Here is a 16,356-nt window from a genome sequence, read left to right as displayed (position 1 = left end):
TAAAAACAGTAAATGAAAGGAGTTCCCTTGTGGCACAGCAGCTTAAGGATCTTGTGTTTGTCGCTGCAGTGGCACCAGTTGCTGCTGTGGCAAAGGTTCCATCCCTGGCCTGGGAACTTCCACAGGCCATGGGCATGGCTCCCCCCCCCCAAAAAAAAAAAATTTAAAACAGTAAAGGAAAAAAGAAAGATAAACCAATATGACAAAATGTTAATAATTACCAAAACTTTAACATGGCACAATGGCCAATTCTTAGACTACAATGAGCCAAAAATTCAAAAAATAATCCTAAAACTTGTTAGCTCCTTTATTCAAGTTAATCATAAAATTAACTAGCTCCTATTTTCCAAAAGCAAAAATGCAATTGCATTGGTGAAAAGCTGGGGCACACGTTTTCTTCAAGTCAACATTAACTGATATTATTTGTTTTGAAGACATATTATCTAAAGACAAAGGTAAAATATAATTATGAAAAAATTTTTAAACAAAATGAATACCTTTTAAAAATAACTAAGACTGAGCCATAAAGAAAAATTTTAAAACCAAACAATATCTTTAAATACATCTTAAATTATCATATACCATTTGTGAGGTGTCCAAAGAAATAATTGTTCTTGTCTCATCTGCAGGACACATCAGGCCATATGAAACACTTGTTCCTCCTGCCAAAATAGGAAACAATAAATATGTTTCAATATTTTATTTTCAGCTACATTTCTAGGGCAAATCCCTATTACAAAGTATATAGATAGGCCCGCTAGGAAATAATACCTATTTCTACTTTGCAAAATGCAATTTGCAAATGCTAACACACTAAAAGCAAACTCACCTCTATTTTACGGTGCGTGCCAAAATGAAGAAATACTATGGAGCTGAAAGCAATGGAAAATGGCTCCATCCCCTGGGCACACTCAAGTGAAGCCCCTAGCAATTTGTGGAACTCCAAAAACATGATTAGAAAAGTTCTAAGCTAGTAATTACTGTGGAGAGATAGCTTAAAAGAAAAAATACCCATCCTATACAACTAGAAACACCATTACCTCCTTTCTACCATATTTATGAGATTCATTTATCATTTAAAATATTATCTTATACTTCCACATAAAAAGGCTTTAATAAATTAGAATACAAACAAGTTTAAACTGCCCAGGTTATATGATATTCAAAAACAAATTCATATGTTCTTTGGTGAAAAAGTAATTTTAATACAGAGTAATACATAGAAGAATAATGTACTCCGGTTTTCCTTTAAGATCTGCTGTCAAAAGAAAAATGCTTTCTTAATACCAATATACAACAATATAGTGCTCTCAGTTCTTAACCAGATCTGTATAATTTTACATAGCAGAACAAATTCTTAATCGGTACTTCCACAAGATTCAAATTAATTTTACAAGGTGAGACAGTGTTAAGACCATGCCTGTGTTTAGTAATCACTATTTGTTTGTCAAAGTCATTTGAAATCATAAAACTATTTCATTAAAGGTGGCACTGTAAAGTCTTTTTTTTTTTTTTTTTTTCAATGAATTAAACAAAGTATCTGCTGAAGACAGTATCTGGAACTTCTGATTTGAAGGGGTCTCATTTCCATTCCATCAATGCCAATTTAGTCAGTTAAGGCAATTTCCCTTGACTTGTATTAAGTTGTTAAGAGAATGTGGCTGATGAGTAATCAAGAGAGATTACATTTGTCTTAAAATGTAAAATAATGTTAGTTTTCAGTATTAAAAGGTGTTATTGATTTGGCCATCACTGTCCTCATTGATCTTTTTTTTTTAATTTGTCTTTTTGTCTTTTTTTTTAGGGCTGCACCCAAGGCACATGGAAGTTCCCAAGCTAGGGGTTGATTCGGAGCTATAGCTGCCAGCCTACTCCACAGTCACAGCAATGCCAGATCTGAGCCATGTCCACGACCTACACCACAGCTCACGGCAATGGATCCTTAACCCTCTGAGCAGGGCCAGGGATCGAACCTGCAATTTCATGTTTCCTAGTTGGATTTGTTTCCACTGCACCATGATGGGAACTCCCTCATTGATCTTTTATGCTGCACAGCACTCTTTCTCAAAGACTTATGTTGGGTATAGTTAGCCTTTGAAAAATAATATTCTCTCCATTAAGATAAAGGTTAGAAAGTAATGGCTACAGCAGGAACATTTTCTTATTTAGGCATTAAGTCAGCTTCAAATAGGATTTATGTGGAAAAGAAGCCATGAACTAAGGGTAAATCAAGTTTCAAGACAGTTCAGGTAGATCTACTCAGAACAGAAACCAACAGCATAAACCAATTTCTCCTAATAATCGTATCATAAAAATGTTTTTAATGGCACAAAAAAAATTTTTTTGGATGGCCCAAATATTTAAAGTACAAATACTTAGAACAAATTTAAATCATATTAAGATTTAAAAGGCATAATACCTACCACCAATTGGTATAATACAAAGGTTATATTTGCATGCTAGATTCACAATCTTAACTACATCATCATGACATGCTGTTGAAAAAAAAAGGGAAAATAAATTAATCACAGAGACACTGAAAAAATCTGGATTACATTTAATACAAGGGTCTATAAAGTTCTTTAGTTGTCTAAATTTTTCCTTCATTTACTCACTAACAGGTAGCTATATTAAAACAAATTATTATTTTAATTTTTCATTTAAAAATAATTTCATACTTACCCAAAAAAGTAGCAAAAAGGGTACAAAGAATTTCTTTCACCCAGTAGCTGCAAATATTAACATCTTCCATAACTACAATTCAACTATCAAAGGCAAGAAATTGACACTGGTACAATACTATTAACTAATCAACAGACAATTCAATAATTTGCCAACTGTTCCACTAATGTCCTTTCTTCTGGATTAGGATCACATATTGCATTTTAGCTGTCATGTCTCCTTAGTCTTCTTTACCCTGAAATAGTTCTTCAGTCTCTCTTTGACCTTGACACTTTTGAAGAGCACTGGTTAGTTATTTAATAGAATGTCCCTCAATTGGGTTCGCTTATTCCCTTATGATTAAAGTTATATATTTTGACAGGAATTCCACAAAAGTGATGTGCCTTTCTCATCATATTATATCTGGAGCCCATGATGTAGACAAGTCTTATTTCTGGTAATGCTGGTTTTCATCATTTAGTTATACTCCCTCAGTATTCACAGGGAATTAGTGCCAGGATCCCCCCTCTACACACACACACACACACACACACACACCCAAAATCTGGGAAGTTCAGGTCCCTTAAAGAAAATGGCATAGTATTTGAACATAACCTATGCACATGCTTCAGTATACTTTAAATCATCTGGAGATTACTTATAATATCTTATACAATATAAATGATATGTAAATTGGTATAAATAAAATGCAAATGCTACATAAATAGCTGTCAACATGTGGCCTTTCTGGAATTTCACCCCCACTCCAAATACTTTTGAAGGATGGATGCAGAACCTTTTGATACAAAGGATCAACTGTTAGGTTTCTCCATTTAAGAACTCCATAATTAATCAGTATCAGAGTTCCCATCATGGCTCAGTGGTAACTAACATGACTAGTATCCATAAGGACGGGGGTTTGATCCCTGGCTTCATTCAGTGGGGTACAGATCCGGCGTTACCATGAGCTGTGGTGTTAGATAGCAGACACAGTTCAGATCCTGCATTGCTATGGCTGTGGTAAAGGCTGGCAGCTGCAGCTCTGATTAGACTCCTAGCCTGGGAACTTCCATAAGCCAAGGGTGCAGCCCTAAAATGACCAAAAAAAAAAAAAGAAAAAAAATTAATAATTATCTTATGGGGAGATACTTAGACTACATAAATGTTTCTCATACTTTCACCCACTAATTTTTGTACTCATTGATGATTCTTTATTGTTTTTTAGACAAAATATTAGATATTATACATGATATAATACATAGGAATTCCTTTCTATTATACACAACTAAAAGGTACTTTTCAGTGTAAAAGTTACATACATAAGAAAAACCTGGAAGCAGAATATTTTAAATACCAAGCAAGAGCTGTTAAGACTCAATTTGACTATGAATAAGGAATTAAGTACAGGAACAACATGGCAAAGAGAGTATTTTAAAAAGATTAATATCCTGATAGATTATGGAATAGCACGGAGGAAAAAGGGATTCGAAGCAAGAAAACCATGCAAAAATTGAGTAGAACTTGCTTGGGACCTGAAAAGGACATAATGATGCAAAAGAAAATATACAAATTAACATCCATTTATGAAAGTAAAAATACTGTTCTATAAAAGTTGTAGTTATCATTTCTCACATTTTCTTAAAGTTAGGAATACATTTCATTTGCATCCTTCCAAATTTAATAAAAGTCCATTTTCAAGCTTTCAGATTAAGCAAAAAAGCTTACTACTTGTGGTAAAAATTTTTAATGGAAAACCAGTTCACTAACAATTAATAAAACACCCATAGATGTCTGTTAAAAACCTTTAACAAGGCAAAACTACTTCTATGATTGTCACTGAATCAAAAGCTTTCCTTGACCATGTTATCTGACACAGCACTTCCTCATCCCACAGACCACTATATTTATTCTCTATCTTTTTACTGTGCCCTATTTTTCTTTATAACATTTATCACCACACAACACATTAAATATTTATGTGTTTATGGTTCTGTCTCCTCCCCACCCCAACTTAATTGTACAGCACCTGAGAATAGAGATTTTTGTTTTATTACTGCTCATCTTCAATGCTTGCTTTGATATTTAAAAGACTACTTAAAAAATGCATAAATACTAAATTTAATAAGTAAAATATTGCTTAAAGGAGATTTTATTTTTATAAGTATACTTACCACAAACCTACAATGTGTAAGTAACTAACTACCTGTCTCAACTAAGTGAAAAGCAGAAGTAGCCACAATGTGTAAGGGTCACAATGATGACAAACCCTGGTTTAAGGATAACTCCAAATCAGGGAAGTTACATATATTACAACTTCTTACTCTTAGGCAAGCCTTAGACATCCTATTAAAGGCAACATGTAGAATTCAGATTCAGATTTCAGACAGACTTAAAGACAGCCACAACAATAGATTTCCTAGGTATGTATGTACATATGGGGTGTAGATATTCAAACTGCAAGATGAGAAAGTCACCTCCACTCAATGGAACACCATATTATCTCAAAACTTGCTCTCATGCAAAGAAAAACTAAACTTTCTTACCAATAGGAAATTTACATTAAACTTACATAAAGGACTCACTAAACTGACAACCTACTGGGAAACAAACTATTTCCAAGAAATCTCTTATACTAGAAAACTCGACAATAAAATTACAAACTATTCAGGCACTAATACACTTCATGTAGATTCCTCATGTAGGGAACAAGATGGCAAAGGGAAGATTTTAGAAAAATTAATAACCTCTTAAGAGCATACAGGAGTGGGGCAGGGGGTAGTTCCCTGATGGTCTAGTGGTTAGGACTTGGCACTTTCATCTCTGCAGCCTGGGTTTAATTCCTGGTCCGAGAACTAAGATCCCACATCAAGCCACTGCATGCTGCAGCCAAAAAAATTTTTTTAACAAAGAGTGTATAGGAGGCATGGAAGGCAAAAAATCTGAGACATGAGAATGTTTAAGGCTATTGCAAAAATCCAAATATGCACTGATAAGGGCCTGAATTGGAAACTGAGATAAAGAAAAAAAAATAAAATAAAAGGCTGAGATTGTAAGGGAACTAAGCAAACAGGAAGGATGTGACAGAGCAAATAAACTTTTGGGCAATAACTTTTTTTTTTTTTTTTTTTTTTTTTGTCTTTTGTTGTTGTTGTTGCTATTTCTTGGGCTGCTCCCTCGGCATATGGAGGTTCCCAGGCTAGGGGTGGAAATCGGAGCTGTAGCCACTGGCCTACGCCAGAGCCACAGCAACGCGGGATCCGAGCCGCGTCTGCGACCTACACCACAGCTCACGGCAACGCCGGATCCGGATCGTTAACCCACTGAGCAAGGGCAGGGACTGAACCCGCAACCTCATGGTTCCTAGTCGGATTCGTTAACCGCTGCGCCACGACGGGAACTCCGGCAATAACTTTTTGTTTTTTTGGCCATGCCCACAGCACACAGAAGTTCCTAGGCCAATCGAACCTGAGTTACAGCAGTGACAATGTCAAATCCTTAACCACTAGGCAACCAAGAAACTCCAATAACTAATTCTTTAGGTTTCCTAAAACTGGGTTTAAAAATAATTTTTGGACTTCTTAAATAGAAATCTGTCTTGTTTTAAGATACATATTTCTATTATGGTACTTTCTCAGTATTTTAATATTCAGACACACAAAGAAAATACCTAGAATGAACATCTACTCAGGATATATCAAAGGACAGTCTACAAGGTTTCTTATGGGAAATGAAAATTGATAAATTTTTCCTTCATTTAGTTAAGTAAAAAATGGAATGAACCTTCCTCAAATCTTTGTAAAGAAGTAGCCTAAAGCTACTAAAAAACAGACAGGCAAAAAAGCCAGCACCCCGATGGAGAGCGAAGTGCTAGAGAACCTGTCAGTGCTGGCTAAGGGCAAGGAGAGCCCCATCGCAAGGGCTGCCGCAGCTTCCCCCGGAAAAGCAGTGGAATATGGGCTTATCAAATCCAGCCAGGATGGAGAGTGAGGACCTGTCTCATGCACACACACAAGGAGGACAGATATGGCTTTGGTTTGTGGGGGCTGGGATGTGGAACATCCTCATCTCTTCTCCCCAGCTGATCTTTGCTGTCCTCTGTTGAGTCAGGGACCATGTTCAGAGCCCTGCTCTGCCTCTAGTCTCATGCAGCCGGGCTCTTTTCCTGTACTGCTGTAGAGAGCTGGGCATGGGAAAGGTACATCCTAACTCAGCCTGTGGGTTTCTGCCACTGGAAAGGACACAGCAAGCAGCCTCACCAACTCTGAGCATCACTAGAGCCTGCTAGCAGGACCAGCCCTGATTCTCAAATAAAATGTGCGGAACTCTCTCTCACATGCGCACAAGCGCGCGCGCACACACACACACACACACACAACAGACAGGCAAAACAAAAGTATTCTTTTACTGAGGATATCTTTTTCATTTTTTCAGGAATGGCTAAGTTTCCATATAAACTAACACAGACAAGAGACTTGTTTCATAATTATTCCTATTACACAGAAGAATATACATCACAAGTACTAGGAAAGTTATTTCTTCTCAGCTACAAATGCTCCTGGATTTTCTTCCTATGTATGTCACCCTTCCTCCTATCCTCAAATTATGATTTTTTTTTCTTATAGCCACACCTGCAGCATATGGAAGTTCCCAGCTAGGGATGGAATCAGAGATGCAGCTGCAGGCCTACAAGGCAGCCACAGTAACACCTGATCCGATTTACACCTGTGAACCTAGCTCCAGCTTGTGGCAACACCAGATCCTTAACCCAAAGAGCAAGGCCAGGGATCAGACCCGCATCCTCAAAGACACTATGTCTGGTGGTTAACCCACTGAGTCACAAAGGGAACTTCCCTATCCTAAAATTAAAGTTGGATTTTCCCCCAAGATACTCCCTGCAAAGGAAAAGAATTACATCTAAGAAAATGAGAGTCCATGAATGAGGCTATTTTTTGAAAAATGAAATATTATATACATTCCTCTCATGGAGTCTGAAGAAGCAAAAGTATCAGAAGATCAACAGAACTTTTAAAGAAGGTAATTATGAACAGTAGAAACAATATATACCTATTCTGCTTTAAATTTTCTGCTATAAGAGAAGGATATAAAAACCATACATATAAATATAGTGCCTAATCATCAGCAGGAGTGAAATAACAGAAAACTCATCCATCCTCTATCTCAAGCCAAATCCCTAAGTGAAATTAATTTCTCAAAATTTAATTATATCAAAGACAGTATATATATTAATCTTGTTTCATCATTTGAATACCATGTTTTTAGTCCACAAATTGCTATCAACAAATTACTATTACTAGTTTGTAGTAAACAATTATGTTAAGTTTCTATACATGTGAATATATTGCTGATTGATAATTCATTGTTTCCAAATTAAGCTTCCAAATTAACCAAAAATACATTTTCTACTGACCTCCCAATATGATATTTACATTTTTTTTTTTGGCTCTTTTAGGGCCACACCTGTGGCATACAGAGGTTCCCAGGCTAGGGGTCCAACCGGAGCTACAGCTGCTGGCCTATGCCATAGCAACACAGGATCCACGCCTCGTCTGTGACGCAGACCACAGTTCACAGCAAAGCCAGGTCCTTAACCCACTGAGAAAGGCCAGGGATCGAAACGGAAACTGCAACCTCATGGTTCCTAGTCAGATTCAGCTGTGCCACAATGGGAACTCCTGATATTTACATTTTAAATGAAGACTTACTTCACCACCAACAAAATTAATCACTAAAACCAATCATTCAGGATAATCAGATCAAGAATTATATGACTATAGTAACTTCTAAAAATATAGCTATCTATATTTTTGACAGTTCATATGTTAAAAAATACATATTTGCAATACTGAATTTACTTAAGATTTAACAATACTAAGTTAATTATACAAAGAACAAAAAAAGAACTTACTTGGCCATAAAACTATATCAGGAATTCGCTGAAATGTCCCTTCCCTGAGCAAAAATATCTCATGAAGACAATGACCTGTTTTGTGGTTTAAAAAAGAAAATGCAAAAACATCTTAAATTATAGGAAATTTTAAAATTAAAAATCAATAGCACTTAATAAAATTGCTTACCATGAGCTCTAAATACTCGATCATCTGCTTCTCGTGAATATGAAATATTAGTTTCCTTAAGGTCATGAAGAAAATCTTCATTTACAATAGAAGGAGGTGTATCACTAGGATTTAAGGATGCCTAGAAAATAAAATTCATTTCTTTGACTTATTTCTAGAAAATAAATTTTGAATACTTAGGTCTATAAAAGGTAAATTGTTTTACATCCAAACTAAGTTAGAAGCATATGGAAATCAACTTTGTTTTTTTTTTGGTTTTTTTTTGGTTTTTTTGTCTTTTTGCTATTTCTTTGGGCCGCTCCCATGGCATATGGAGGTTCCCAGGCTAGGGGTGGAATCGGAGCTGCAGCCACCGGCCTGTGCCAGAGCCACAGCAACGTGGGATCCGAGCCGCGTCTGCAACCTACACCACAGCTCACAGCAACGCCAGATCGTTAACCCACTGAGCAAGGGCAGGGACCGAACCCGCAACCTCATGGTTCCTAGTCGGATTCGTTAACCACTGCGCCACGATGGAAACTCCTGGAAATCAACTTTGTAACAGTAACAAATTATAAACGGTCTGGCTAATCACATCCCATAACATAGGTTATAAAAGGTGTATGTTTTCTCCTTTGCTTCTATGACCCATCTTTTCATTATTTCTAAAGAACAACAAAGACAGCAAAGTCTCAAATCTTCAATTTTAGACTAGGGACACTGAAGGAAAGACATTTAAGTTTTATGTTATTACACTGTAACCTGTAGATAAAATTTATCATTTCCTTTCATCATTTTAAAGTAATCATTAAAAAGCCTCCCAATAAGTAATAAACCCATTTTCTGCTTTAAAAGTCACAACAAAATTATAAATTTGATACTTAATTTTAACTAACAGGTATCTTGAAAAGTAAACCTTCAACTCTAAGGCTTTGTAATGTTGGGCAAGTTATCCAACTTCTGTGAGCCTTGGCTTCTTCATCTGTTAAATGAGATTATCACCATCAAATTTACATAACTACCGTAAGCAAAGACAGTTAAATGTGATAATCTTTGTGAAAAGCACATCACCATGTTCAGCATATAAGAAGAGGTCTATAAATGGCTAACTAAATCGAATACATCCTATGGGGGAAAAAAGGCTATGATACAGTATTTGGAAAAAAGAAAATACAAGTAATTGTAAAAAATATATATTTCCATAGTCTTTAAGTATCTCATTAATATTCTGTATTTAATATTCAATCATAAATAAATACTCCTCTTTTTTTGTCCGCATCTGTGGCACAAAGAAGTTCCTGGGCCAGGGACTAAACCTGTGCCACAGCAGCATCCAGAGCCACAGCGGTGACAACACTGGATCCTTAAACCACTGCACCACAAGGGAACTCTAATAAATACCTCTTGAGTGTGTGCTATAGGGCTCTGGTGATACAGCAGTGAGTTAAATCAGGAAAAAAAATTTTCTCATAGAATTAACCCTATAGCAGAATGAAATGATCAAATGAACCCTAACAAAACATACAGATTAACTTAACAAACCAGTAAATTATTGAAAATTGAAAGGGCTCAAAACAGAAAAAAAGAAATGCTTGTGAAACTTCTGAATATAGTATGTAGATTGCATCAATGTCAAAAAAAGTAAGCACAGGAGTTCCGGTTGTGGCGCAGTGGTTAACAAATCTGACTAGGAACCATGAGGTTGCAGGTTCGATCCCTGGCCTTGCTCAGTGGGTTAAGAATCCGGGGTCCCATGAGCTGTGGTGTAGGTCACAGATGCAGCTCGATCCCACGTTGCTGTGGCTGTGGTGTAGGCTGTTGGCTACAGCTCCGATTCCACCCCTAGCCTGGGAACCTCCATATGCCATGGGAGTGGCCCAAGAAATGGCAAAAAGACCAAAAAAAAAAAAAAGCAAGCACAAACAGTCAAAACAGAAAGTACTATGGAACTATAAGAAGTATTTAAAGAAAAGTTTAAAGAATCTGGTTTGGGAGACATGGGAATTAGTTGTTTAGCCTAATTTAATGCCAGAATAAAATGTAACTGTGGATTTATAAATAAACCAAACAAGGACTTACCAACTACCTACAGTACTTAATAATGCATTGGATATAATGGAGAATGGTGTGAGACACAGCCCTTGCACTTATGGAAGTTATAATCAGAGGAACATGCAAAATACCATGCCATAGCAAATAATAATAAAAATCATAGTTATATAAGGAAATGCTAACTATTTCACTAGTTTAATATGTACACAGTTTAAAGTTTTCTAACTCCTTTCAGAAAAGTGATACTATGCAAGCAAACTAAAACCCTCTATCACTCATATCTTAATCAAATTTTTACTTTATTCACTCTTCAAGTATTCTAAGTATTTTTATATTAAATGTAACATTACATTTTTAATTATTCTATATTAATCTTAGATTACTGATAGTCCATTACATAACCTAAAGAGTAGCAACTTAACATTTTTATAACAAAGCGCTATCACAGAATTCATTTGAATTTCGTTGCTACCTGTGACATGTTATTTTATATATCTAAAATATATACATATTTTTGTTCTTACATGTATGTATATATATGTATGTATATATGTATGTGTATATATATATGTATGTATATAAAACAGTTAATGCTTCTATTTCTCCAATTAGGATAACTGAGGCTCAAAGAGCATTAGAAATTTGCCAAGGAGTTCCAGTCGTGGCTCAGTAGTTAACTAGTCTGACTAGGAACCATGAGGTTGCAGGTTCAATCCCTGGCCTCGCTCAGTGGGTTAAGGATCCGGCATTGCCATGAGCTGTGGTGTAGGTCGCAGGTACAGCTCGGATCTGGCCTTGCTGTGGCTGTGGTGTAGGCCAGCAGCTGTAGCTTCAGTTAGACCCCTAGCCTGGGAACCTCCATATGCCAAGAGTGTGGCACTAAAAAGCAAAAAAAAAAAAAAAAAAAAAAGAAGAAGAAGTTTGCCAGGTAAATTTCAGATAAATTCTGAAATTAGGCTCTACATCTGTGATTTAAAAAAAAAAAAAAAATCACCCCAGAAAGCCTAACAGGCCAATATAACTAGTAAACTTCTTAACAAAAAAAAAAAATGACAAATGTATTAAAGCAACTAAAACAAATTACAAAGATTAAGTCTAATTAATTTGAGAATAAACATACACAAACATACACACAAAACACATACACACTCAGTTAAGCATACTAGTAACCGTTCTTATTTGCTTACTTTAGAGGTAGTTTTATGCTCCAGACTTACTCCAAGGATATTTTCGATCCACTCTCTAAAAGTTGGCAAAATCATGCCACTAAGAGGATACCTAAGATATAAAGAAGATAAACATTAGAGTAAAGTATCTTCATTTAAATTCAAATCTTAGATTCTGTTTCTAGTAATGGTCAAGTAGTTCCTACCAAGCCAACCTTCTCAAATATGAGCTCTGGACAAAAACAAAACAAACAAAATGCAGCTATTTAAGGCACTATAGATAGCCCCAAAACTGGCAAAAATAGGGGGTAAAGGGGTATGATAAACTTGGAAGAAGGAAACAACCCTACATGAGTTTCTAATTTTGTTTAATTTTTAAACAGGTTTTAGCCTGAGGGAAAGCCCCAGCCCAAAAAAAGAATGAATACAGAAAACCTACAGCCTTTTTGGTGTTTGCAGTGAACACAACATCTGGAAAGAGTACAGAAAAATCATGCAAATCTAGGAGTCAGTCATAGAGGGACCTATGTATAAATTCTGTCCAAATGTCTGGGTGACCCTGAATTACACATGTATGGAGCACACACAAAGCAGCCCAGCTAAGCTTAAAAGAAAGGAACAGATAATTCAGCTGTTCTTCAGAAGAACATAAAAGAGTTCTCATCGTGACTCAGGGGAAATGAATCTGACTAGCATCCATGAGGACGCAGGTTCAATCCCTGGCCTTGCTCAGTGGTTAAGGATCCAGTGTTGCCAGGAGCTGTGGCGTATGTAGGTTGCAGACGCGGCTCGGATCCCACATTGCTGTGGCTGTGGTGTAGTGTAGGCCAGCTGCTACAGCTTTGATTCGACCCCTATGCTGGAAATCTCCATATGCCATGAGTGCGGCCCTAAAAAAAAAAAAAAAGAAGATAAAAGAACACAGAGTTTCTACAACATATCATTAACGATATCAGAGTTACACTTCAAAATTACTAGACATGAAGAAACAAGAAAGTGTACACAGGGAACTCTACCCAATATTCTGTGATAATTTATATGGGAAAATCTGAAAAAGAAAAAAAATTAAATAAAATTCTTAAATAAATCTTTACATAAAGGTTGGCAAAACAAAAATGACAGTGGAAAGAAAAAAAGAACAAACACATTTTAATCAAGTTCCTTTTTCATATTAAAAAATCAAACTGAAATGGGATGTTTAAAAGTGTTGTAATATCTTTTTCATAAATTTAAAGAAATTAAATTGAACGAAAGTATAAGACATCGTTAAACAACTTAAGATAGTTATTCAGCATATAAAATTTTCTTCATTTTAGCTATGGGTAAAAGTAAACACTGGGAAGCTGGTTTAGCCTAACACATATGCTACTATGCATTAGTAATGTCCTACAAAAAGGCTAATTTGGAAATACTAGGTTTTACTCCTGGGCCCTTACATTTTAACTGTACAACTACTTTATGTGGACATAAATATCCAAGAAGGAAGTGCACATAAGGATTTAAAGTGACTAAAGAGAAAGTGACTCTCACTAGGACAGTGCACAAAGGCAGCAAAGTTATCAGTGTTTGCAACCATCTATCCTTAGAGTGTGTTCCACAATTATTAACCAATGTAATAGCCTTTTATAAGATAAAACTTTTAAACATGCCACTGAAAGTACAAAGTACAACAACCCAAACATATTTGCCCCATTTAATCACTAACTTGTGCTTTGAAAATGCCAAGTAATGTATAACACCTTTAAAGTCAAAGAATAATGGCATTTTTCAAAATTTTAGTTTATAGAAAACCAGAGCACGAGCTCTAAAGTACCATCTGCTGCGCTTAAACCTAGGAGGTCTCAATTCATCTATATTTAGAAGGCATAAGAATGGCAAGATTATAAACCTAGAGATTTTATAAACTGACAAATTACTAATCTATTCAAAAAATATATTGTGTTCAGGGAAAAACTTACGATTTTTCCATGACATACATAATTGCTTCTAGCTTAATGGTGGGGTTTGAAATGTCAGAGTGACCCTCCCCAAAATACATACAATCAACCACGCTTACTTATAAAAATTTCCTACCTTTTCAATGTTCTTTGGTTTAGAAAGAGGAGAACCCCCATAAATTTTCACTGAGAGTCACTCTTAGTTTCTGACACCTAAGGATTTCCCTTTCTTTCTTTCCAGCTCTGGAATATTTCTTTTTTGTGGTATTTTATCCATGTTTTCTATGTGGTTATAGAGGGCAAAGGGTCTGTTTTGTTCAGTACACTAAAATGCCACAATAAATTCTTTCTCAAGAATTTCAAAAGCTGTCCTTAAACAATCTAATATTATTAATACAAAACAGTGAATTGATACTGTTCAGCCAAATCAGTATTTTCTTATACTCATCCTTTCTAGGCACAAATTCCATTTTCTCTTCTAGGAATATCACAAACTAATGCTTCTACCCTTTGCACTTCCATGGAATAAGAGGAACTTTTTTCATAGGATAACTTTTTAACAATATGACTAACTACTATTCTGTCATACAGATTGTAGAAGGCTTTTGTAAAGTGCTTCCAGAGATGGGAGACAGAATAAGATCAATACAATGGATTAGTATGGTACCTTGTTAGCAGGGATAATACAAACAGTTGAAGAATACTGTTTTTAACTTCAACTTCCCACTGCACAGGTGACCTTAAGAAAGCTATTTAACCTCCTTCAGCTTCAGTCTCCTAATTATTTCCATCCATTTAGGGTTATTTTAAGATAACTCAGTAGGAACCCAATTAGTAATAGCTATTATTATCTTAAAGAATATTTGTAAATGTTTCCTGATTTTAAAAAAATCAGAGAAATCTACTAGTTCAATCATTAACCCTAAGAAACTAGACTAGATATAGAGAAAGCTATGATCCAATTCAATGCAGTTTATTATCCTATTTGTGGCAAGGTAATGGTGCTTCTGGAAGCACCAAAATGAGAATTTATTATTATTTAGTTATTTGGTTTTGCCCCTTTTCAAAAAACAAAGATGCTATACTTTTAAGGTCCAAAGAGACAGAAATGAAGCCCAAATATGTGAGGAGAGAGGAAGTTGGTTTTGTCACTCTCTCCCCCTCAGAAGATTTTGTAAAGCTAATCTCTATACAGATAAGTTTCTACTGTATTAGACATTATTCTATTTAAAACATAAAGCAGGAGTTCCCGTCATGGCACAGTGGTTAACGAATCCGACTAGGAACCATGAGGTTGCGGGTTCGGTCCTTGCCCTTGCTCAGTGGGTTAACGATCTGGCGTTGCCATGAGCTGTGGTGTAGGTTGCAGACGTGGCTCGGATCCCGCGTTGCTGTGGCTCTGGCGTAGGCCGGTGGCTACAGCTCCGATTCAACCCCTAGCCTGGGAACCTCCATATGCCACGGGAGCGGCCCAAGAAATAGCAACAATAACAACAACAACAAAAAAAGACAAAAAAAAAAAAAAAAAAAAACATAAAGCAGTCAACATCAGAGCACTGGTAAATTTAATTTTAACTAGAAATTCCTTCTATTTGAATTACACAATTTCTCAACAAGTCTCCACCAGTATGCTGTCCAGCCATGCTAAAGGATAGGAATGAGACTGCAGATAAGATTTATTTTTCCTATTAAAAAGCAAATGTAGGAGTTCCTGCTGTGGCACAACGGGATCAGCCATATCTTGGAAACGCTAAGATGCAGGTTTGATCCCCAGCCTAGCACAGTGGGTTAAGGATCTGGTGCTGTTGCCCCAGCTGTGGCATAGGTTGCAATTGCAGCTTGGATCTGATTCTGGCCTGAGAACTCCATATGCCACGGGGCGCCCCTCCCCCACAAAAAGCAAATGTAAAATGTACATATTCACACCTTCATTAAAATTAGTTACTAATTACTATGACTGAGGTTTTCTTTCAGGTACAAAGTACTAACTAAGTTTTAAAAAATGGAATAAGGAGTTCCTGTAGGGCTCAGTGGGTTGAGAATATGACATAGTGACTCCTGGCCTGGAAACTTCCATATGCCGCAGGTGTGGTCATAAAAAAAAAAAGGTAAATTAAATTAAAAAAAAAAAAAACAGAATGAATATGTTGTGAAGAAAAAGAATTTGGAGTTCCTGCTTCTGGAAGCACCAAAATGAGAATTTATTATTATTTAGTTATTTGGTTTTGCCCCTTCTCAAAAAACAAAGACGCTACATTTCTAAGGTCCAAAGAGAGAGAAATGAAGCCAAGTATGTGAGGAGAGAGGAAGTTGGTTGCAAAGAAAAAGAATGTGGAGTTCCTGCTTCTGGAAGCACCAAAATGAGAATTTACTAATATTTAGTTATTTGCAGCTCAGTGGTAACAAACCCAGCTGGTATCCATGAGGATGCAGGTTCAATCCCTGGCCTTGCTCAGTGGATTAAGG

General features: G+C 36.1%; 1 protein-coding gene across 4 annotated transcripts in view; it reads right to left on the bottom strand.

The window, feature by feature from the left end:
* The window catches only part of AGPS (alkylglycerone phosphate synthase), a 139,497-nt gene that overhangs the window by 83,038 nt on the left and 40,103 nt on the right, over positions 1-16,356 (bottom strand). For all 4 annotated transcript variants that reach the window (XR_014829806.1, XR_014829805.1, XR_014829807.1 and 1 more), the window contains exons 3-7: positions 11,975-12,065; positions 8,757-8,877; positions 8,588-8,662; positions 2,424-2,495; positions 583-662 (exon numbers count right to left, since the gene is read on the bottom strand). Coding sequence is in view for 1 of the 4 variants with exons in the window: in XM_021075128.2 (XP_020930787.1) it covers positions 583-662; positions 2,424-2,495; positions 8,588-8,662; positions 8,757-8,877; positions 11,975-12,065 (439 nt within the window). In the remaining 3 variants the exon portion in view is untranslated. The remainder of the gene's footprint in view (positions 1-582; positions 663-2,423; positions 2,496-8,587; positions 8,663-8,756; positions 8,878-11,974; positions 12,066-16,356) is intronic.

This window comes from Sus scrofa, chromosome 15 (genome assembly GCF_054392235.1).
Source record: "Sus scrofa isolate SSC_HxYL_T2T_F1_AM1 chromosome 15, Sscrofa_HxYL_maternal_Yorkshire_Landrace_v2.0, whole genome shotgun sequence".
NCBI classification, from domain to species: domain Eukaryota; kingdom Metazoa; phylum Chordata; class Mammalia; order Artiodactyla; family Suidae; genus Sus; species Sus scrofa.
The sequence above is the reverse complement of the archived record's forward strand: the minus strand, read 5'-3'. Positions and strand labels throughout refer to the sequence as shown.